Source organism: Maylandia zebra, linkage group LG23 (genome assembly GCF_041146795.1).
Source record: "Maylandia zebra isolate NMK-2024a linkage group LG23, Mzebra_GT3a, whole genome shotgun sequence".
In the NCBI taxonomy this organism is placed as follows: Eukaryota; Metazoa; Chordata; class Actinopteri; order Cichliformes; family Cichlidae; genus Maylandia; species Maylandia zebra.
This window is the reverse complement of record NC_135188.1, coordinates 29,471,130-29,493,084: the sequence shown is the minus strand read 5'-3', so window position 1 is coordinate 29,493,084 and position 21,955 is coordinate 29,471,130. Positions and strand designations below refer to the sequence as shown.

The 21,955-nt window shown below is 39.8% G+C and overlaps 2 protein-coding genes across 4 annotated transcripts; both read right to left on the bottom strand.

Moving 5' to 3' along the window:
* Nucleotides 1-2,936: 2,936 nt before the first annotated feature.
* ect2l (epithelial cell transforming 2 like) lies at nucleotides 2,937-15,233 on the bottom strand. The gene is made up of 21 exons (XM_076880571.1): nucleotides 15,222-15,233; nucleotides 14,424-14,536; nucleotides 14,147-14,309; nucleotides 13,804-14,059; nucleotides 12,384-12,618; nucleotides 11,890-12,022; nucleotides 11,584-11,749; nucleotides 11,239-11,367; nucleotides 11,048-11,140; nucleotides 10,719-10,925; nucleotides 10,376-10,479; nucleotides 10,112-10,252; nucleotides 9,945-10,031; nucleotides 9,538-9,647; nucleotides 8,564-8,711; nucleotides 7,904-7,977; nucleotides 7,653-7,809; nucleotides 7,493-7,558; nucleotides 7,287-7,375; nucleotides 5,837-6,009; nucleotides 2,937-5,745 (listed from the first exon to the last, which is right to left on the bottom strand). The coding sequence occupies exons 1-21, from the start codon at nucleotides 15,231-15,233 to the stop codon at nucleotides 5,612-5,614; spliced, it is 2,790 nt and encodes a 929-aa protein (XP_076736686.1). The 3' UTR covers nucleotides 2,937-5,611.
* A 1,202-nt stretch (nucleotides 15,234-16,435) lies between these two features.
* ccdc28a (coiled-coil domain containing 28A) lies at nucleotides 16,436-20,326 on the bottom strand. Of its 3 annotated transcripts, none has more exons than XM_012924687.2 (6): nucleotides 20,208-20,326; nucleotides 19,468-19,660; nucleotides 19,164-19,345; nucleotides 18,875-19,029; nucleotides 18,572-18,594; nucleotides 16,436-18,479 (listed from the first exon to the last, which is right to left on the bottom strand). In XM_012924687.2, exons 2-6 carry the CDS (start codon nucleotides 19,620-19,622, stop codon nucleotides 18,425-18,427), a joined length of 570 nt encoding a protein of 189 aa, XP_012780141.1. In that variant the 5' UTR covers nucleotides 19,623-19,660; nucleotides 20,208-20,326; the 3' UTR covers nucleotides 16,436-18,424. The 3 variants fall into 3 exon arrangements, with proteins under 3 accessions (XP_012780141.1, XP_012780140.1, XP_004571302.1); XM_012924686.3 differs by lacking the exon at nucleotides 20,208-20,326 and adding an exon at nucleotides 19,890-20,046; XM_004571245.6 differs by lacking the exon at nucleotides 20,208-20,326 and having other exon boundaries at nucleotides 19,468-20,044.
* Nucleotides 20,327-21,955: the final 1,629 nt, after the last annotated feature.

The window sequence follows — 21,955 nt, the reverse complement described above, 5'->3', positions numbered from 1 at the left end:
CTCAAACAAGGAAAATCTCTGGCTCTCACAGACCTGTAACGTCTTCTGTAAGAAGCTTTTCTGTCCCCCACTCGTTACCTGTATGAATGGCACCTGTTTGAACTCATCATCTGTATAAAAGACACCTGTCCACAGCCTCAAACAGTCAGACTCCAAACGCCGCCATGGCCAAGACCAAAGAGCTTTTGAAGGACACCAGGAAAAGTATTGTAGACCTGCACCAGACTGGGAAGAGTGAATCTACAATAGGCAAGCAGCTTGGTGTGAAAAAATCAACTGTGGGAGCAATCATCAGAAAATGGAAGACATACAAGACCACTGATAATCTCCCTCGATCTGGGGCTCCACGCAAGATCTCATCCCGTGGGGTCAAAATGATCATGAGAACGGTGAGCAAAGATCCCAGAACCACACGGGGGGACCTGGTGAATAACCTGCAGAGAGCTGGGACCAAAGTAACAAAGGTCACCATCAGTAACACACTACAACGGCAGGGAATCAAATCCCGCAGTGCCAGACGTGTTCCGCTGCTGAAGCCAGTGCATGTCCAGGCCCGTCTGAAGTTTGCCAGAGAGCACATGGATGATACAGCAGAGGATTGGGAGAATGTCATGTGGTCAGATGAAACCAAAGTAGGACTTTTTGGTAAAAACTCAACTCGTCGTGTTTGGAGGAAGAAGAATACTGAGTTGCATCCCAAGAACACCATACCTACTGTGAAGCATGGGGGTGGAAACATCATGCTATGGGGCTGTTTTTGTGCCAAGGGGACAGGACGACTGATCCGTGTTAAGGACAGAATGAATGGGGCCATGTATCGTGAGATTTTGAGCCAAAACCTCCTTCCATCAGTGAGAACTTTGAAGATGAAACGAGGCTGGGTCTTCCAACATGACAATGATCCAAAACACACCGCCCGGGCAACAAAGGAGTGGCTCCGTAAGAAGCATTTGAAAGTCCTGGAGTGGCCTAGCCAGTCTCCAGACCTCAACCCCATAGAAAATCTGTGGCGGGAGTTGAAAGTCCGTGTTGCTCGGCGACAGCCCCAAAACATCACTGCTCTCGAGAAGATCTGCATGGAGGAATGGGCCAAAATACCAGCTACTGTGTGTGCAAACCTGGTAAAGACCTATAGTAAACGTTTGACCTCTGTTATTGCCAACAAAGGTTATGTTACAAAGTATTGAGTTGTATTTTTGTTATTGACCAAATACTTATTTTCCACCCTGATTTACAAATAAATTCTTTACAAATCCTACCATGTGGATTCATGGATTTTTTTTTTTTCACATTCTGTCTCTCACAGTTGAAGTGTACCTCTGGTGCAAATTACTGACCTCTGTCATCATTTTAGGTGGGGGAACTTGCACAATCGGTGGCTGACTAAATACTTTTTTGCCCCACTGTACCTGTTACCATTTATTTGATTAACTGCTGGACTTAACAGCTTTCACCATACTTGTAGTTTTCTTCAGAAGAAGCACTGATGTGTATTAAAGTTTGCACAAAACTGTCTAAATGTATCATTAAACATATTGTGATATTGCTGAAAGGATGTTTAATGCATTTTAAAAATAGTAGAAACCTTTTCCTTTACTGAAAATTGCTCTATTTCATGGCAAGTTACTATATTTTTAAGCTACAAGCACAAAATACTGCAGTCATGCAGCAAAAGTTTGGCAGTGTGTCCATAAAATGTGATGTGATATCCTCTAGTGGTCATTATGAGTATTACAGTCAGTGTTTGCTGAGCTCATGGGCACAGTTCAGCCAGAAAAGAAGTAAAGCCTTCAAACACACCTCTTTTTCATGCAGTCATCTACTGTATTCACTTCTTTCCTCATTGTCGTTGCTATAAGTCATAATGGAGAAATCTGTCATTGTTCCCTCAGCAGATACCTCTAGAAGCATTCCGACGTCCAGGACCGACAAGAATCCCCAAACCGAAGGGCTTCTGCTCCCAGAAAGGGACAAACAGCACAGCAGGAAACCTGGGACTGCAGTGCAAGAGTCAGCCGCCACAGACTCACGTACCTGGTGGGAAAGAGCAGGCCTCACACACAGCTGCATCGCACAACAACAACCCAAATCTAGCAAACCGGAGACTGTGAAATCAATCATTTCTCTTCAGGAGGAAAGCTTTCAGTATGTCGACGCCAAAAACATACCCGTAGTTAGCTGATATATTAAACAGGATAACAATCATTTTAAACTGATGAAGACTTTAAGAGAAGATCCATCATGACCCATGATTCATCTGTGGTGCTTTCAAGACTGCAAAACTGCAACTGTTCAGCGTGTGCACTGCAAAAACTAACAAGTCACAGGAAGTACATTAAATGTGGATTCATTTAATTATTCACTGATTACAAACCAGTAAATAACTTTTTCTGTCAGATTTATGTGGGGAAGCCACTGTGAGAATTAAAAAAAAAAAAAAAAAAAAAAAAAGCGTAACATTAGATCAGCAAGCGTGTTATATGTTGTTTAATGAAATATTTATTTGTATTGTGACTATTTTGGTTCCTCTTTGCTTACTTTTTATCTGTTGTCGGATACAGATGATGAAACAGCCTTTTATTCATTTCGCAGGATAGAACATGTTTGTATTTTTTAAGTGACAATAATGTACATACTGTAGGTATATAACTGTTGTAATGCAGCTCATTCATAGTGATTATGTGTAAATTGTGACATTTGTGGGGGTTTTTTGGTTATCAATAAAAATCTTTTTATACCTTGAACTCGAGAAATGTTTCCTATGTGACTAAAAAGAAAATCTTATCGACTGAGAGCATAAAGGAGAAACTGACAAAGCCAGTAAACATTATAGTGCGATAAGCCCAGATCATATGGATACTTAATAAAAGCTAGCGTTTGTGACCCGTGGTAGGTACCTATTTAAAATAGGACAGAGCCGTAGGCGCACAGTCAGTTTAAAAGAGTTTAATTTTTAATACCAAATAAAAGAAACAGTGTAACAGCAGCACCTAAAAACAATTAAAACGTTACCTTATTAAAAACGATAAAACTGTACGATTGCCCGTGAGACAGGACAAGCGCTGCGGGGAACAGTTTAAAAACAAATCGACATAGCACACAGGTTAAAAATGGACGGCAACTCACACATGACCCCAAATGGGTAAAACACTATAGAAAAAAAGGCAAATCTTCAGCGCCGTCTTCACTCGGGCCCCCCGCTGTGCATGCAAAAGCGGGGAGGCAAAAAAAGGATTTGTTTTCCCTGCAGCGCCTTCACCGCCTGCGAATCAATATCTGTGGTGCCTACTGATACAGAAAAAAGTAAAACAAAAAAACAAAACCATCGACAGCCGCAGCAGTCAGTCCGTCGACTTACACCAGTTTAAAACAAATTAAAACACACTGATGTGTCGGGTCCTTTGCCCGCAGCCAGAAATCCACCTGGCAAAGCAGCAGCTCGGTACTCTGTGAATAAAAGGCAGGAGATCACTAGCTGGACAATAAAACACAGGAATATTCCTCCACTGAATTGGTTTTGTTACCTGTCCACAAGTTCGTGTCACACCCTAATAAATGTGGGTCAGTGGCGATGAAGTCCACTATACCGTTCTCACGGGAGCAATGTTTCCCACCTACAAGGGTGCAAATAACTGTAAACCTCTGCCAACAGCCAGAGCTCAAGTGGTACATTTTTGTGTAACCTACCGTTCTAAAAGAACTTTAGGGGAGGACGCGTATCAGACTTTCATAGTTAAGAAACACCAACTTGCCCAACTCGGACCAAGCACTCGCAGCTTCAGGTTTGCAAAGGAATACCCAATTGCCCACACCTGCGCTTATGAAAGGAGCGAAGACCAGCTCCGCCCACCAGGGGCGGTCCCAAGTCTCCAGGTCTCACCTGTCACACTTAGAAAAAGAAATTGAATGTTGCCTTACTGTGGTCATTTTAACTCACGCAAAACTGCAAAAGCAGCTTTGCGTGATACCTTCAGTATATCCATTGTGCAGCAGGAGCAACAGTTTTTCCATGCATACACCATATAGATATTTCACTACAAGACAAGAGTGGATCAGAGAAGATTGTAACACACATACATACGTCAAAATTTTAAAATCTAGAGAAATGATGTGGAAGATTTTCGGGAAATAGCAATTTTGTATTATTAATTGGTCGACGTTCAGCAGCTCGCACAATTTGGGGCTTACGTTTAATTAATTGTGACGCAGTACAGAAAAGTTGGCAAAAGATGCAGACTGTGAACACTGGCTGCATACAAAAACAGCCAAGCAAGGACACAAGAAAGAACAGCCAGACTTTGCAGTATTGTCAATGAGAGCACGACTGATATAGAATTTTTACGACCGATACTGGTACCGATATTAGGTGATATTACAAATCTGATACATTGATCGACATTTTTTTTCCATTCAAACACACAAATCATAAACAGATTTGTCTAACATTTCCTATGAGTAATTATTTGAGTAGTTACTAAGATAATATAATAACACTGCTTAAATATCGACTCCCTTACTGTCTGCTCGGATTGGCTGGTTGTTGTTTGAAGCATTTAAAACACGTGTTGCAAACAGGAAAGTTGCAGAATGCTCTATGAACATGTGTTTGAATAAGTAAATAAGTGCTCAAACAGAGTAGAAAAGCACTCCACAAGTAGTGGTCCATTTTCCATAAATGAAGACAATATAATGGCAGGTCGCTAATATCGGCCTCTGTTTCTGTTGTTTGTTATCTTACCTGTTGTCTTCTACAAACAATGTCCAGAAAAGCTTATTCAAGAGTTTCTGAAACAAAAATTGCAAATAAACCTTTATGTCTTTAGCCTATTGCGTTAAGGCTGTTTGGATGATTTCTTATAGTTTTTATTGGAAGTTTAATCATTTACAAATGTGCTAGAAAGGACTGTTTATCAGTTTCCCCCATTAATAAAAGTATCTTTGATACAGAATTTAATACAAAATAAAGAAATACTGATTAACAAAATCAGTTTTTTGCATGTTACTCTGCATGTTTTGAAATTTTAGGAACATAAGAAAGGGGAAAAAAATGAAACTTTTGGACTGTGGTTTTTTTCATGCTGTATTACATTTATTACACCAAAAAACAAGACTTAGAGCACCACAGTTCTTTATCAGACCTTTCTCATATCACAAAAAACTACCAGAAATACATCAGTTGAGGCAACAGCCTACTTTACATTTTCCAGACAGTTACCTGTGTTTTTCTCACACCAGTCAGAGATTACACAGACTTTGAACCTGGGAGCTGGCAGGATGAAGTCTGCTTAACATCTGATCTGACTCAACATACAGCTCTGCTTGGTATTGCTAAGAAAAGGTCAAGACAGCATGTGAAACTGTGTGAAAATGTCTAATGTCTAATGAATAACTGTATCGCTAAATGGAGTATAAGGATGTTGTAAACTCAATTCAATTTTATTTATATAGCGCCAAATCACAACAAATGTCGCCTCAACAACCCAACAATCATATGACCCCTACATATTCACACTTAACTACGACATTAAAATAGAATTTCCTTCATAAATTTTAGTTTCCAAAAACCTTTTGACATAAAAACAGTCAAACAGTCTTTTTCCAAACCTCGCTGTCACTGATGTCCTGCCAAAGCACACTCTATAGCTGAACGCAGCACAGATAGGAAGTGCCGTCTCTCTTCTCCTCTCTGTGTGGCACAGACCCAGGAGTGGCAGGGACCCTCAAGGACAAAGGCATGGCTCACATCTACAGAGAAATACATGAATAAAGTTGTAAGCTTTAGAATTAAAGGTGCTTATTTTACCCACTAGAGGTCAGCAAACACTGAAAAACTCACAGCGTGTGTGCCTGATCTCTCTCACAGACAGGCTGGTGAGAGCCACAGAGGCCAGAAATGTGTGCGTGCTCTGGTGAGCCAGCATGAAAGGTGTGTGCCGCACATTTTGCCGAGTCAACACCAAAGCATTGTTGAGCAGGAAGAGGCCCACATCACAGACGTGCTCATAGGTCCTACGGCAAAGGATTAGTTCAAAAACATTTGGTAGCACTTTATAATACGGCCTGCGACTAAGGGTGTAATTCCCCTGTAATAAAATGGAATTTCAAAGTATTTTATCTCAAATTAAAATGTAATTATACTGTGTACTGTAAGTAAATGTAAGTACTGTGCAAGTAATTTCAGGTAGTGTGCAATGTCATGGCAATTTTGCAAAAAAACAAACACTATTTCCCAACTTGCAACTTTCAGTTCAGTGGACGTACTATGGAGTGTATTAAACCTGTCTTTTGTTTTTACATCTTTATTTTTTTCTTTATTTAATAGCAAAGGATTAATAGCAAAGTTATTCTGTTCCCATTCAAACCGTGCAATATAACCCAACAGTATTTCATCGAATGTTTGTTTCATCTCCCCATAATATCCTGCTACTCTCTTTTCAATTGCACAATACTATGTCACTTTTAGAATCACCTGCACTGATAGCTAAGATATTTATTTTTCAGGATATAGTTATATTGTTACTTCGTTAGAGTTAATTGATATTATATTTTGCACTATCCTACTGTATACTACTATTCTTATTGTATATGTTATTCCTCTGTTCTCTGTCTCTCTTGCTGCATTGAGCATGTGTATGACAAAAGAATTTCCCTCAGGTTAAATAAAGTTCTTCTTATCTTATCTTATCTTATCTTATCTTATCTTATCTTATCTTATCTTATAATGGAGCCAAGTATAACCTTTTTTTTCTCTTTCACAATCACTGTTCAAACACAACTTTTAAAGGAAGTGTCTTGTTTCATGTAAAATACCAGGAAGTTAGGCAAGATTAAGCTACCACATAATATAGTCCGCACCCAGAAAAGTGCAGCGTAGTTAGCTTGAAAGACAGGGAGATGTTGGGTTTTTTCACAAAATTAACAAAACATTAAACAGTACTTAAAATTACTTACAATGCAATTCTTCTTTCTTTCCCGTAAATACATGAAGTTATGTAATATTTAAAATACTTAATTAAAATTACTTACAGTCTGCTTAAATTTGAAATTCCATTTAATTACAAAAGAATTACACCCTCAGTTGTGGGCCGTATTAAAAAGTGTTACTAAGCATTTGAATGAAACAGACAAAGTACATACGCATGCAAAGTTACATAAAGAAGAACATTATTATACTGCAAATATACACATGGTTACAAAATAGTCTGAATCTGAGCACGTAGCAACATTGAAGAATGTAAAAATATTAGTCATACATCTGCTGTCTGAAAGAAAATTGGTGTTTTTACTTGAGAGAATCTGGTATCTGCTCATCAGGGCTCCTGTGCAGAGCAGCATCCTGAGTCATTATTAGTTGCCTGTTTTCTTCACTGAGGTTCTACACGCACACACACACACACACAAATATATGGTTTTGAGCATATATTATAAATTATTAAAGAGTTAGAGGCATGAAGAGAGAGGAAGAGCTATATGTGTTTTTTGTATTTTTTACCGGACAGCCTTGAATCTGTCGCTGCGTTTCCTCTATCAGTCTGTCTGCTTCTGAGGTGCGCTTTAACTGAACACAACAAAGTACATATGCATAAGAGGAGAGCCAGCACAGCCACAACAGAGGCATTTACATGGCTTATAGCTCTCAGTTCATGCGTCACCTTGTGTATGAACTCTCTGAACTGGAGCAGCGTGTTGAGGGCAGAGCGGAGATGTGCGTGGTCAGGATGACCGGGGTGTGTGTGCAAGGACAGAGCTTGAAGCAGAGTCACATACTCCTGCATCCTCCACACTGGGCACAGCAGCAGCTCTTGTAGGCTTCATAAACACAAACGTACTTTGAAACACTGTGGTTTGATACATGCAGGCAGGTATGCATAATAGCAAATAAAAGCGTTGTGTCTGCTCTTACCTCAGCATGTGAGTTGCAAGTGTTCTGTCTGATCTCTTCAAGAAAGCTCGAAATGATGGTTTGCTCTCCCTGCACTGACGCAAATACATGTACAGATACACCACAATTAAATTCAGATATATTTTTGTGTTTAACTATTAGAGCCGAACAATAGTGTGTACTGCATCTTCCGTAAACCAGAACAAACTCGTTTTAATCGTATACTTTATTCGTACCTGCATGAGCCACTTTGCATGGCTTTCGTAAAGGGAAGATTACTCAATAAAAAAAAATTCAACCTCAATCAAAATAAATAGAGAAAATCAATTTTCTTTTAGAGTAAAAACTACAATGTCACACACTCTCAACGCTCAGCTAGCCAAATCTGAAACCCAAAGAATACATTATGTACCATTAAAATTATTATAAACTGCAGTAATGTTTGACCTGTTTGTGCTGCTGGCCATGAAATGAAAACGCTTATATAATGCTTTTATAAGAGGTTAAAGGTGCTAGAAATACTAGAAATTGGTTATTTTAGCCCTTTGGCAGGTGGTTGCTATGCAACATGATGATGGCATTGATTGTTAATTGTCAATTGTCATGTAAACCATTTCTGCTAAATTTCAAGTTATGTACGATTAAACAAATGTTCTTTGTTTAAAAAGACACTGGCTTTACCTTATCAATGGTGTGGATGGCAGTGGTGTAGTTGTTGAGGTAGTTTGTGTAGACTTTAAGTTTTGAGCAGAACTTCACGAAAACATCTCCAATACACTTCTCTGCACCCCACTGCTGTAGCCGCACCTGTAAATCAGCCTGAAACACCCTGTGAAGTACACACAAACATGTCTCCCGTGTCATATCCACACAGACAGACAACTTAAAGGGTGGTTAAGTTGACTGTGTTACGCCTGTGTGGCCTGAGAAGGTCATCATTTCCCTCGCTCCCTTCGAGGAATGACACATCCAGGTTGTGTTTTTTTCACACTAGTGCCAATACCAGCACACATACATTTCACTGATTTGAGCATTCATTATCCTAACATCTCCTCATATCACATGTTTATTTATTTATTTGATTTAGTGAATAAAATAATGATTGGCAACACACCCTGCTTGGTCTCACATCCTTGTCATTGGCCGGCAATTAGGGGCTCATCCGGGATCTAACTGATGTTTGGAGACAGTTTGCTTTGTCCTTTGACTCTTGCTCCAGGTCAGGTGGATACCGTTTCCACCTCTGACCTGGAGCAAGTGTTTTGTGGAGATTTGGCTTGTTTTGAAGTCACCTTACATATTCAATTAAATTCTATTTTATTTATATGGCACCAAATCACAACAACAGTCACCTCAAGGCACAATTACATGACCCCCTATGAGCAAGCACTTTGGCAACAGGGGAGTCACCGCACCTAGTGCTCCGTTTACCACTGGGACCACTGTTACCTTCACCCTCCACATCTTCTCGAGCTCTTCTCTGAGCCCTTGGTATTTCTCGAGCTTCTCGTGTTCCTTCTTCCTGATGTTCCTCTCATTCGGAACAGCTACATGTATATATATATAAATATATACGTGTGTGTGTGTGTGTGTGTGTGTGTGTGTGTGTGTGTGTGTGTGTGTGTGTGTGTGTGTGTGTGTGTATTTGTTTGTACCTGTTGAGCTCCAGTATTTGTGCAACAGGACTGAGGACAACATGGATGTCAGCATAGCTCAGAATGGCTCTGTTGGAGTTCAGAGCTGCTGTGAGAGGCTCCTTGTACACCTTCAGCGCAGACGACACATATCAAATGAATATTTCTAAATACTGAAAGCTTTCTTCTCTCTGATGTCAACATAAACACTGTGAGTGTCAAAAATGGACAAAAATGGACTTGCAGGGTTGTGGTTGCCCTTAAAATTCAACTTGTGTGGTTTGCATATATTAAATAATCGATACCTGTATTCTGGACTTGCTTAGACAGATGTATATATATGTTTTAGTTCTGAAGGAATATTGTTTTACCACTGATTGTTAAGTTCTGGCACTTGCAGATAAAAAACAAACAAAACTAAAGTATACCTTCAGCACAGCGCTCAGCTTTCCCAGATAAAGACACTCGCTGTGGTGCAGCTCTCTCGCAGCTGCACCTCTCCAATCCAGAACCATCTAAAACCAAAAGAAAGAAAAGATGAATTAATTGTTCTCCTTGAGTTTCCACTACAAGGGGCAGTTTAAAGCAGACACACCTGTGGTAGATCAGGTATCACGTTGAAGCATGTCTGTGAACCACCATCAGCTCCACTGCTGTCCTGTCCATTACCCTCTTGTCCCTTCTTCTCTTCATTCCAGTTTTTCAGAAAGATGGAAAGAAACTCCACAGGTCGGGTCTGAAGGTGTAAGAGAAGGTTAAAAAACACACACAAACACTCTTATGTGAGTTATGTCCAATTACTTTTTTCTTTTTCTGTTGAACTGGTGCATTACACAAACTGCTCTACAGTAATTCCCACCTCCTCCTCTCTGGTCAGAGCAGTGAGTCCTTCGATCAGAGCCTCGCTGAGATCTCTGGACACACAAATCTCATCAAGGCGGATTCTCTCCCACAGAAAATAGCCTAGAAAAATAGAATTTAACCAGACTGCTACTTATATAGTACTTTTCTATTTATATTTAGCACTCAAAGACGTTTCTTATTCATACAACACCTTATTCATAAAAATGCTTTTCTCTACAGTTAAATCCTTTTAACCAGGGGTTCAGCATCTTGGCCAAAGATCCACTGCACTTCTAATTAGTAGACGATCTGCTCTACCTCTACACCACGACACAAACCAACACGTACATGAAACTCACCCAGAGCTCGGCCCCTGGCCTGGAGGCTGGTCCACTGTAGCTGTAGCCCTAAGGTGCTCCTCAGCTCTACCAGAGCCTCCTCCATCCAATGAGCCTGTGCACACCAGCCCTGCAGTACAGCCTCACACACATACTGCAGGGCCGGGAGTGCTGGCTGGTTCTCTGAGAGGCCAGTAGGCACATTGCCGTCAGACCACTCGCTGAGGACTGGGAGAAGATGAAGTATGTTTAAAGAAACACACACTGTGAGGGATACTGTAGTCTACGAAACAATGACAGGGGAGGGGAATATTCCTATGCTTAGGGTCAAAGTTTAAGGGGTTACGCACTGTTCTGGAAATTCCCGGTGGCCACACCCACCGGTGCCCGAACCTCCAGACCAGTCAAAGTGGAGAGATTCTGGAGGAGAGTCACTCCTGATGCTGCAGAAGAGAAAACAGGAGGCGAAGCAGGAGGGAGCTGAAGTTAATGAGAAAATGCTGATTAGAGAGAAGAGTATGTGTGTTGTAACATCTGCTACCAGATGCAGCCAGTGGGCAGAATATGTCAATCCCTCCTCCTTCCTCAGTTGGAGCCACCATGCCACACAGTTTTTCCCAGAATTCCCTATGATCAGGAGTCAGTAGAGTCTTCTCTGATAGGCTAGAGTCTGAAAAGTCAGGGCAGAATTACATAGTAGGTCAGCAAAATAGTGTAATAGAGAAGTAATATCTCTTGGGCTAAGTTTTGGTCAATGGATTAAAATGGCAGGTACCACTTTGTTAAAATGTTTTCAAAATGTCAGCACAGGACTTTAGTCCAGTTAGTCCAGAACAAACTCCTGCAGTGTGTGCACATGAATTTACTCATTGTGATTGAGTCTCACTGTGAAGCAGGTGAATGTCCTGTGTTCCTCCGCAAGCTAGCAGGCCAATCCTCTGAGCTGGTTTCCCAGAAATAGCCCTCTCCACCTGGGTTAGCAGAGATGAGAGAGTCCCTCTATGGTCATAGAGAACCGCAGTCACACTGGGCTTCACTCCGCTCAACACCAGCTAGATTAAAAAGAGCGGACGGGGAGGAATGTTATTTATTCATCTTCCCAGTATGCATTTTATTTCTGTACTTGCGGGAGTGTTTTATGTCTGCTGTTTCAGGAAAATAAATAAATAAATAGATGATGATGTGGATTCACCTCATATGCAGGAATTCTGTTGGAGATGAGCAATAGCAGGGCAGGAGCGGATAGGTGAAGGGGAGAGACTGTGTGAGGCTGTGCAGGTCTGTAGATAAAAGACGACAGCGCTCCTCGGATCTTTCGTGTTTCGCTGAAAGATGAAAATGCATGTTGCTTTCAGCATACTGTGACATTATATTATACAGATGTTTTCACATGTGCTCACAGATAAGTTATTCAGTGTATATAAAGTATTTTGTACACTTCAATCGATTCAAAATAGACTTTGAAACCTCCAGAGCCGAAACAAAGCGGGCTACAAAAATGAGTCACTCCCAGTAGACGCCATTGTAAAATGTCACACTAAACAACAGAAATAAACATGTATACAGGATGCTACAAATATTTCCCCTTGATAACAATGGTACAGTTGTTGAAGATTCAAAATGCAGAGTCCACTGACTGTGGTTGAAGCTAAGTGAGGTTCATCTAATATGTGGTTAGACAATCACCTGCTAATGCTGCAAGCCTGGACTTTCTCCCAGGTCTGAGGTGCAGTTGTGGGCTGTCCTCTTTCCAGGCTGAGAGAGTGGCTGGAAGAGCCAACGCTCCTCAGAGGCCAGGAGAGGGAGGGCTGAGAGACGAATGTTAGGCCAGACTTGGGTCTCCCTTTCTGGGTACCTCCACCTCTGGCTATTTCTGGCTTTGTGTAGCTGCCCCAGGGTTTCCTGGCACTCACAGATAGTCCTACAGATATCACAGATACAGTACATGCATCTGCCAGTAAGGGCGAGTTTTTACTAATCAGGAGCGTTTTGTGCTTAGCAATGAGTTGGAAAGGCAAAGATTAACTGTTTGAGAATCAATAAAATATATTAATCACATTCATTAAACACATTCAATAACATTCCTTCAGTTCAGGTTTATGTATTTAACACTAAATCATAAGATAAGTCGCTTTAACGTACAGTAAAACCAAAATGACCCCCTTTTAGATGGTGGGAATGAAGAACTCCCTCCTTCCAACAGACCCAGGGAGGGGCAGTCATCTACCATTACGCATTAGAGGTTGAAGGGGAAAGAGAAACGTAACAGAGATCATAGACAGGACAAAACACAGAATAAAAGATTGAGTAAACACTACGATTCGCTTACTAGTAACAAACCAACTGTATTCGAATTAACCAAAAAAACTATTAACTCATTCACTGCCAGCCATTGGCAGTGAATGAGTTAAACCCATTGACTCATTCACTGCAATTGACGGCTATAGACGTCAATGGCAGTGAATGAGTTAATGGATGATAACCATTCAGGCACATCTCACTGAATTATGAGACGCATGAAGGGAGTTAGAAATAGTCCAGTCTTAGTTCAGAACATCCACAATTCTGATTTGAACTTTGAACTGATATAAAAAATACAACACGTTTGACACAGGAAACCTTTGGATTTGTCTCTATATTTGTTTTCAGTCCCACAAAGCTTGTAATGACATTTATAAAAAGTTATAAAGGAAATGTCCCAGGAGCTGTTTTCACTAGTCAGGAATCAGACCATCAGGATCTCTGCCCACAACTGCTGCCCAACTCACATCTCACCAGAACCCTACAGTGCCTAGCGCAGATGGTGGGCCCACAGAAGGCCAGGCCCCATGGGCTAACGCCCAACCACCACCAAAGTTGGTAGGCAGGTGCGTCGTGATACAATGATCACCCGCCAGGTAAGCGGACACGCTGAAGAGAATATATCAGCTGACTTGCCTTGGTATCCTCCATGAACAACTTGAGGAGGTAGCCGGGGAGAGGGAGGTCTGGCTTTTTCTACTTAGAATACTGCCCCCACGACACAGACCCAGATTTTACCACCTCAAAAATGTGTTGCTATAGTTTCTACACCCTGTCATTTTTCTGTTTTTTCTTTTCCACTCACTCTTCTCCTCTCGAAGCTTTTCTCTGATTTGCTGCCTGATCCTCTTCTCCCTCCTCCTCTCTTCCTCCTCCTCTGTCATTCCTGTGCTTTGCTGGTTGAGGGTCCCATACATCTCTGCTGCCTCCCGTGGAGTGAGCCAGTCAAGTGTGGAGAGGCAAGAGACATAGTGACTTTTCCATGCACCAAACTCTTTTTCTCCAGGAGTGTAAGGAAGGAACCAGCCTCGTCTGATGCACCGGCCCGCCCACAGACAGTCCTAGAAAGAAGAAGAGGATTTAACTTGTTTCATAAAACCCCAATTAAGATGTATGAATACATTTCAGATCTCTTCAGGGCTTCTCACCTGCTCAGCTAGAACCCTCCAGTGCCAGCTGACTTGGGCAGCTTTGCAAAGGTCACGTGGGGACAGAAATGACATCACATACAGGGAGAGAAACCGAGGCAGCACCGACGTAAGGTCCACTTTAGTGACCGGAACCGTCTCAATCAGCAAATCCCGGCAGTACCTGTTCAGGTTACAGAGGTTACCAGTTTGAACTGTGCACCTGTGTACACTTTACTAGTTACAGTTTCAGGCTGAGATTAATGGTTAGGACACAAACGTGTACAATCCACTTTACCTGAGCTGTGACTTGGTGCAACGAGTGAGCAGAGAGTGCAGCAGGTGTTTCCTCTGTCTGTCCGTCCACAGATCAAACCAGTGCAGCACAAGATTCACTCTCTCCTCAAATAACTGGTATGGAAAATGGAAAAAGGATACCAACATAGACACATTCAGCGCGTGCAAAAGTCTCAAGCTACCTCTCATTTCTTAATATTTTGCTTCCAATTAGCCAGAATTTCTTGTAACTTTTTAAAGTGCTCTTGAGCAATAGTTCTCCAGGCTTTCTGCATGTCTTTCAAAGTTTTATTGGACATTGGCTACTTTTTCACTCATTTTCAGTCCAGTCCTTGTACCTGACCATTTTCAGAGGAATGCTTTTTGCTTGTTAAACCACTTAATACTGACCTAAATTCAAGTATATAAAAGGCACCTAACTTAAGGGAAGAACAACTGTTGTGTCTACACAGAACCAACTTAGCAAAAAACACTTTTAAATTGTATCTTTATGCACTTTGATACTTTGTTCTCATAACTTTAATTAAATCTACAAAATATTCCAGAACAAAACAGAACAAAAGGCAGAAGAAGAGAGAAGAAGAGCTTTGAATGTCCTTCAAGAAGCCTGAAGAACTATTCCTGAAGACTACTTAAAGACATGACAAGAAAGCTGCCTAAGAGAGTTCAGACAGTGCTGAAAAATAAATACTGTCACACCAAATATCAAAGTTGTTAGAATTGTAAAAACTTTTTTTGTGTTATATACTGTATTTCCATGTAAGTTTGCACGTTTCAGTAAATCGCTTAAGGAACTGACCTCCCAGCCCATTGTTCCTTCAGTGGGCTGGTTTCAGTCATTATGCAAATGTACTGTTTATAAGATTTGGGGAAACCTGCAGTCAGCTGAGACTGAAGAAGTCACTTGGATGAGTGACGAAACGTTTCTCCCACAAAACGCTACGTCCAGATGAAGACCAATAAAGAGTCTCTTGCTGGACATTGACTTTAGGTATGCTCAGTTCTACATTCTACATGTAGAAAATGAAATGATTGTGACAAAATACACAAGTATTTCAAATAAACTAAAATAAATATTAGGTGCTACTTTTCATTACATTTCTTGCAAACAAACGTAATGAAAGTAGAATTCTCCTGATGGTTTTATATAAGAGGTGTGGGCAGTAAATACAAGGTATGGCCTCGAATTGCATTAGTTTCCTCTGATGGTCAAATACTCAAGCTACCAATGTGCACAGAAATGCTGGCTCCATTGGAAAAACAATCAGTTTACCTTATTTAATAAACATATCTCTAAGAATAAACTTATTTTGCTGTGTTAAAAGAAGTGATTTAACTTCACCCTGTTTTTTTTATGTTTCATGCTTATTTTTTTAAACCTTCAGTTATGTTTGTTTCTCAGATACAGTAATGATGTTCCTGGGCCAATTTGACCTCGTACAGGTTTAGTTATCCAGGGCAATCCAATCCAATCAAGCAATGAATTCCAATAAACATTGTTTATATCTCATTATTAACTCCATTTCAATCAATATTTGGTCCACCTGTGTTCTTTACCCCTCACAGATCATGGTTCAATAAGGACATATTCGCTCGTTTTTCACAAAAAAAATGTACATTAAAACATTTTATTGTACATTGGAAATACCTACACGTAAAATTCACTTTTCATGACTGCTTCTTTTTTTTAATTTAATAAATTTAATAATTCAACACGCAGGGTTCACATATAAGCAATCACAAATGAAAGCATCAAATGCTACACAAACTTTATACTTAACCACTAAAGGCTTAGTGTGCCATATTTGATACATGTTTTTTAAGAGCTGTACATCATAAATGTGACCCCCTAAATCCCCCTGAAAAACCTATTGCACAATACATTTTTAAGGAACAAAAAAATGTCTGGAAAAAATATTATACAAATTTTACATATACGGAAATGTAATTATCATTATTTCGTGATTTTTTTTAATTGTCAGATGCTTCAATAAACACTCCATTTTCTGGCAATTAATTCATGGTTCAGACTTTAATGCTTGGAGGATCAAAGAGTATTCCCTTAGAAACCTGTACAAGTGGCACATCACCTAACAATGATGATCCCAATGATCCCAAACATACTTCCAATACAGTAAAAGTAGACCCGGATAGAAAAAGAACACAATGGAAAACTATCAATTCCGCCTCCCCCAATCCAGGTACTGTTATGACCCTATTTACTCACTTCTCTATTATCTTAGTTTACAGCTGCAACCAAGAAATTCAGACAGAGAACTTTATTGAGAAAAAAAACAAACAGGTTAAACACCCCAAAAACATGGGTTAAAATACAGTGTCCAAGAAAAAAGAAAAAGAATTTACAATCAAAGCAGCATCAAATTATCTTATCAAAACTCTGAATCCAAACCTAAACTCACCTAAAATCACTTAAAGTTTAGAACCAATAAGGCAAAAAATGATTAAATTAAGGCTTGTTTGTGATGACAACATTTGGACTGTTTAGTCTTCTCCAGCGTCAAAACAACACACCAGTGATAACGTGTGCAGTGCATGCTGTGTGTCGCATGGGTATGTGCAAATATACTGAAATGGACCAAGTCCACTCTGCAAAAATCATATGCAAAAATCGCAAACTGGAATTAACTACTCTCAGTACTCACCGGGTCCTTGTGTTATTTTTGGCTGGTTTAAGAATTTTTAAATCTATGCTGCTGTTTAAAGCTCTAATACTGAGAAACAATTAGAAACTAATGCCTAGACTTTGAAAAGTCCAGCTCTGTTTCTTACTGTGAGGAGATCAGTGCAACACAAGTGATCTACATACGTCTGATTAATGTCAAAGGAGCACGTTTACAATCACTTTCAGGTGAATGGCATCACTTTGGTTAGCAATGTATTGCAAATCTAAACTGCTTGGAAATGAGTGAACGCACTACGGCTTGGCTTTAAACAATACAGGGATCCACCAAAGCCAATATAGAAAATACAGAATACAGCACATTAGCTAAAGATCTCAGAGAACACAAACCTCCCTTGGATGCAGCCACGGCTCAGGTAAGTTAACATCCTGCTGTCTTAGTAAGATCAGACCAGAGAGATTTCCATTCAATATTAGCTATTGTTTAAAAAAAAAAAAGAAGGGGAGGAGGAGGGGGGGGGGGGGGGGGTGTAATGTGGTGCATCCCTATTAGATTATTTTACAATACATCCCTCCCCCTGTACAAACAGGGAACGCTTTGTTGCCATTTCCATTGCAATACATACAATCAACACTGCTGACACCTTATATATGAAGGATAGAAACTACCTAAATCAAAAATAAATTAATGATTTGTTTAAAAAAGAATTATATGCCATTAAATGTACAAAAAAGATTGAAAAAATATAGAAACTACTTTCATTGCTGAAATTTTATTTATTTATTAAATGTTAAATTAGATATTTGTTTTAAATTTCTTCTGCATTTACTTAGTAAAGAAGTCTGGATGCTTAATAATTTATGTGTATATATATGCATATTCAATTTTTTTAGCCCCAGACTTACTTTTTTTTGTTTTTTCCCCATTTGTTTATGCATTTCTGCTTCATTGTGCAGACTTTTAGCTAAAGGCAGCCACAATATGTGACAGAAAAATGCATAAAGAAATGTTTGAGGAAATGAGTAAGTAAAAACTTTCAAATGTGTAAGTCAGCAAGTTAAAATTAATATAAAGGTAAATAAGTACAAAAGCAACTTAAAGCAAATGTGCCATATATGGTCAATTTATTATTATTGTCATTTTTTTTTACTATATTTTGGTTCATTTAATTGCATATATATATATATATATATATATATATATATATATATATATATATATAGATAGATAGATAGATAGATAGATATTTTGCATTTATTTATTATGGCAGTTTCAACCCCCCATACTTATAGACCCCCATAGGTACTATAAATGAAATAGTTGGCTCAAATTTGATTGAGAAATGTTGGGACGACGGAAGTCACACGCTCGCAGTCCTCGGGATCTCTTGTGTGTCGGCTAGATTCAGTTTCTGACTGGAGAAACGATGTCAAGAAATACAAAAGTTACAGGAGCTGTTAAACGTGAGCTTATTTCAAACGTATTAAGGGCAAAGACAAAAGGATACATGGAAGAACTCAGCTCCTCCAGCTGTGGAAAAAAAAATAACATGTTTTACTTCACTACAAATGCAAAAAAAATGATTGCAGAATGACATTCCAGACTTTATCCTGTTCAGCATGAAGCCAGCTGACTAAACTCTTTAAGAGTTTAACACTTGCCGGAGGATAAGCAGCTAAATCCTCACAGGGATACTGAGTAGTTACATGACATCAGTGAACGGATTATTTGGCAACACTGTTAAACTGTCAGGCAGCATGCCACGGGCTATGAAAATAATATTTTATGAGTTATGTCACAGTGGCCTTACATTAAGGAGCAACTTGTCCATGTTGGTGTCGCAGGCTGTTTTCCTCTGATCCTCGGGCATTTCATCCACCTCACCGTAGAGGTCAAAGTGCAAGCGTGCCAGCTTCTCCTGCATCTCTCTCACATGTTCCATTTGGTCAATAGAGCACTCATTGCCTAAGACAAAAACAGTCCTCAGTTATCCGTATCTATCATATCTCTCTCTAAGTGTATAGGATAATTTCTATTACTGGATATATGAAAGTCAGTGTGTGCTCTGGTAAAACGTTCCTGTTTTTAGTGAGAATTACCAAATGCCTGTAGTTTCCCTGAGTGGAAGTCGTTGAGGAGACTGAGCAGGCCATTCTCCATCTCCTGTACATCTGAAACATCTGTGAGAAAAGAGTGCTGGACGATCGGTGTTGCCTGGCCCTGGTTCTGACTAGCTTTACCACCCAAACCCTGCTGATACCTGGGTTTATCCTTCACTCCCCTAAAACAGGCGGAAGCAAATACAGGCAGAGTGAGTACAAGTCAACAACCCCAGTTCGGTTAAGGCTGGGTAAAACTGAAAAATATTGAGAGGTTAAATCATTGTAACTACACTGTTACTACCTCCTGCTCTTGTTCTTTTGGCTGGAGTGAGTCCCCGTGTAGCCAAGGTGCCGTCCTCCAGTGGAAGCGCTATTCTTCCGGCCAGAGCCACCGGACGGAGGCGCCGCGCTGGTGGAAGTCCTGGGACTCTTTCTTTTTAGCTTCCGCTCCTCCATAACTTCATGTTACGGTGCCACTTGGTGAGCTGACCGGACTGGATAGGTAAAAGACGAAAAGCTGACAGGTTGGACTGTAAATCAAAGCCCAGCCCTGTGGCTAACCGTACAGAATCAGCCTGGCAGGGCAGGCAGGCTCCGTACAAACCGATGGCTTTCGTGACTAAGCTAACGCTAGCTCAGGAGCTAGCTACTCGGCTAACCTTCAAACTTCTGACACGGCGTTTAAGCCACACAGCACAAACATAAGCCGATAGATATATTTACTCCCAGTAGCAGCTGAGAAGGGTATACGTTACTTCTGTTCGTGACAGGTTGTCCACTAGATTAAAACATTTGAAAATTCATAGTAATTTCCGAATGTACCCCGCAGGTTAGGTGGCTAGCTTGCAGGTCCAAACTCTTGAAAACTTCCTGTTTTGGTAGGACGCAACGGAGCAGATTGGGGCCGAATTCCAAACCATAACGCTTCACGGCCACTATCCATAGTCAAATTACTAAGTAAAACATGCTAAATCGTGTTACACAACAACGTGGTGCCAATCAAATACAAGCAAAGCTTTATAAAAGCACAAATATACTTACTTTTGAATAAAATAATTTTTTTGACCTTCTCTGTAGAGTCCTCCTGAGGCCACCAGGGCTGCATTCCATTATAGTTTGATATGCTCTCACCGATTTTAGTACTATTTGTTCCTTGAATATTTACAAGACATTTAATATCATTCTTAAAATTAATTTCATTTTAAATGTACTTTATTAATTTCGAACATTTATTTTAGTTGTTATTTGTGAAGTTTTATATGTGAATGCTTGTTTTTATGCATTCAGAAAGAGGAATTTCTTCTTTCTTTCATGTTATTTTTTATATTAAGCACATTTTATGTAATTATTTTAAGTATAACTCTGCAGACTCGGTTATTAATTTCGTTTGAGTGAGCTAACTATGGGTATTATAGGTAGCTTAAAACTAAACTAGACTACAAAAAAGGAAAAAATAATTGAACTGATGTGGAGAGGTTGGAAAGCTAACTAAAACAAAGTAAAAAATATAGAGGAAATATAGTTCATTTTAGTATCTGTTAGTTTGGTAAAAAAAAAATTATTACAGCTTCCTTGATGAGGCATTAATGGACATGATTATCGAGAAGACAAGATGTCTACAAGACTGCGAGTCAACTGCTTTTAAAAAGTTGTCTGTTATTATAGTAACTCTGGAGCTAACAGAGGAACATCACCAAGCAACATCTCCTCTACTTTGACTTCAGTGTAGTTGCGTAAAGCAACCACAAGAGAGCGATAGGTGAACACCTAATAATGATGCCCTGCCTTTCCCCTTTTCTTAATTAGGAATTCTTTGCTGATAAACATAATGAAAAGAGGCTCTTTGTACACTTTAGTTGTGCATATTTTCACAAATATAAACGAAATTAAAAAACCCCGCTTAACTTAATTCCCAGACAGACTATTCAACTTTTTATTGGCAACGCCAAATATTTTGCACTCAGTGAGCATCCGAGTGTGTGTGTGTTTAGAGGTGTGTATGCAATGCTATTCCAGTCCTAGTCTTGAATAGCTTCATTAATAGCTGATTTTATTCACTTTTACTGGAACATAATGAAGAAAAAAACCCAACAAATTCTTCTGATTTTCGGCATTTGCGATTGCATTGCTGTCCCTCACTTGTATTGATAAGCTGGCCTTTGTGTTACTCAGTAGAGAGAGAGAGAGGGAGGAAAAAAAGGTAATTCAGGAAGAGGGAAAAAACAACAACAGATAAATGCTTAATGTGAATTACAAAATGAATTTCAGTTTGCATCTAAAAACCCTAACTTCCTGCCAAAGGGGTCAAGTTAAAAGTATGACCCAATGAGGATATTTGAAATATCAGACTGTTATATGCTCTTAAAAGATGTGTTTTTCACCCCCACCCCCTGTTAAATGGCTGGGGCTGAATTCTGTGTGACACATCAGGCAACCCGCAGATGTTTTTCTGATCTTGAGCCTCTTGATTTAAAGCTCAGGAAATGACGCACCGTAGATGCGTTGATGCAAACACAGGCTGTAGATCAACCTCGCTGACGCTAATATTCCATTCACGCACATTAACTAGATTTATTATATTTAAAACTGTAGCTCAATTGCACCATGGAAAGGCCCAGTGCGCTGTTTTAAGTCTGCTCAATCCTTCCAGCTCCTCTCCATTAGTTCCAGTTCCAACATCAGCTTTCCTCATAACTGTTTTTTCACAGCGATCGATAATCAAAAAAAGTGAAACAAAATTCTCAGAATTCTGGAAAACTACCTGGCGTGGAAAATGAACTTGAGCTGGT

Excerpts from the sequence above, each read along its gene's own strand:
- ect2l (XM_076880571.1), bottom strand. Across the intron at positions 14,060-14,146 it reads GGAGGGTTCTAGCTGAGCAG|GACTGTCTGTGGGCGGGCCG; the intron begins GTGAGAAGCCCT and ends TCTTCTTTCTAG. Across the intron at positions 10,253-10,375 it reads CTCTGACCAGAGAGGAGGAG|ACCCGACCTGTGGAGTTTCT; the intron begins GTGGGAATTACT and ends TTACACCTTCAG.
- ccdc28a (XM_012924687.2), bottom strand. The coding sequence starts at position 19,622 with ATGGAGGAGCGGAAGCTAAAAAGAAAGAGTCCCAGGACTTCCACCAGC. Across the intron at positions 19,346-19,467 it reads CAAAAGAACAAGAGCAGGAG|GGGAGTGAAGGATAAACCCA; the intron begins GTAGTAACAGTG and ends CGCCTGTTTTAG. Across the intron at positions 18,480-18,571 it reads GAGGAGCTGAGTTCTTCCAT|TCAGAAACTGAATCTAGCCG; the intron begins GTATCCTTTTGT and ends TCGTTTCTCCAG.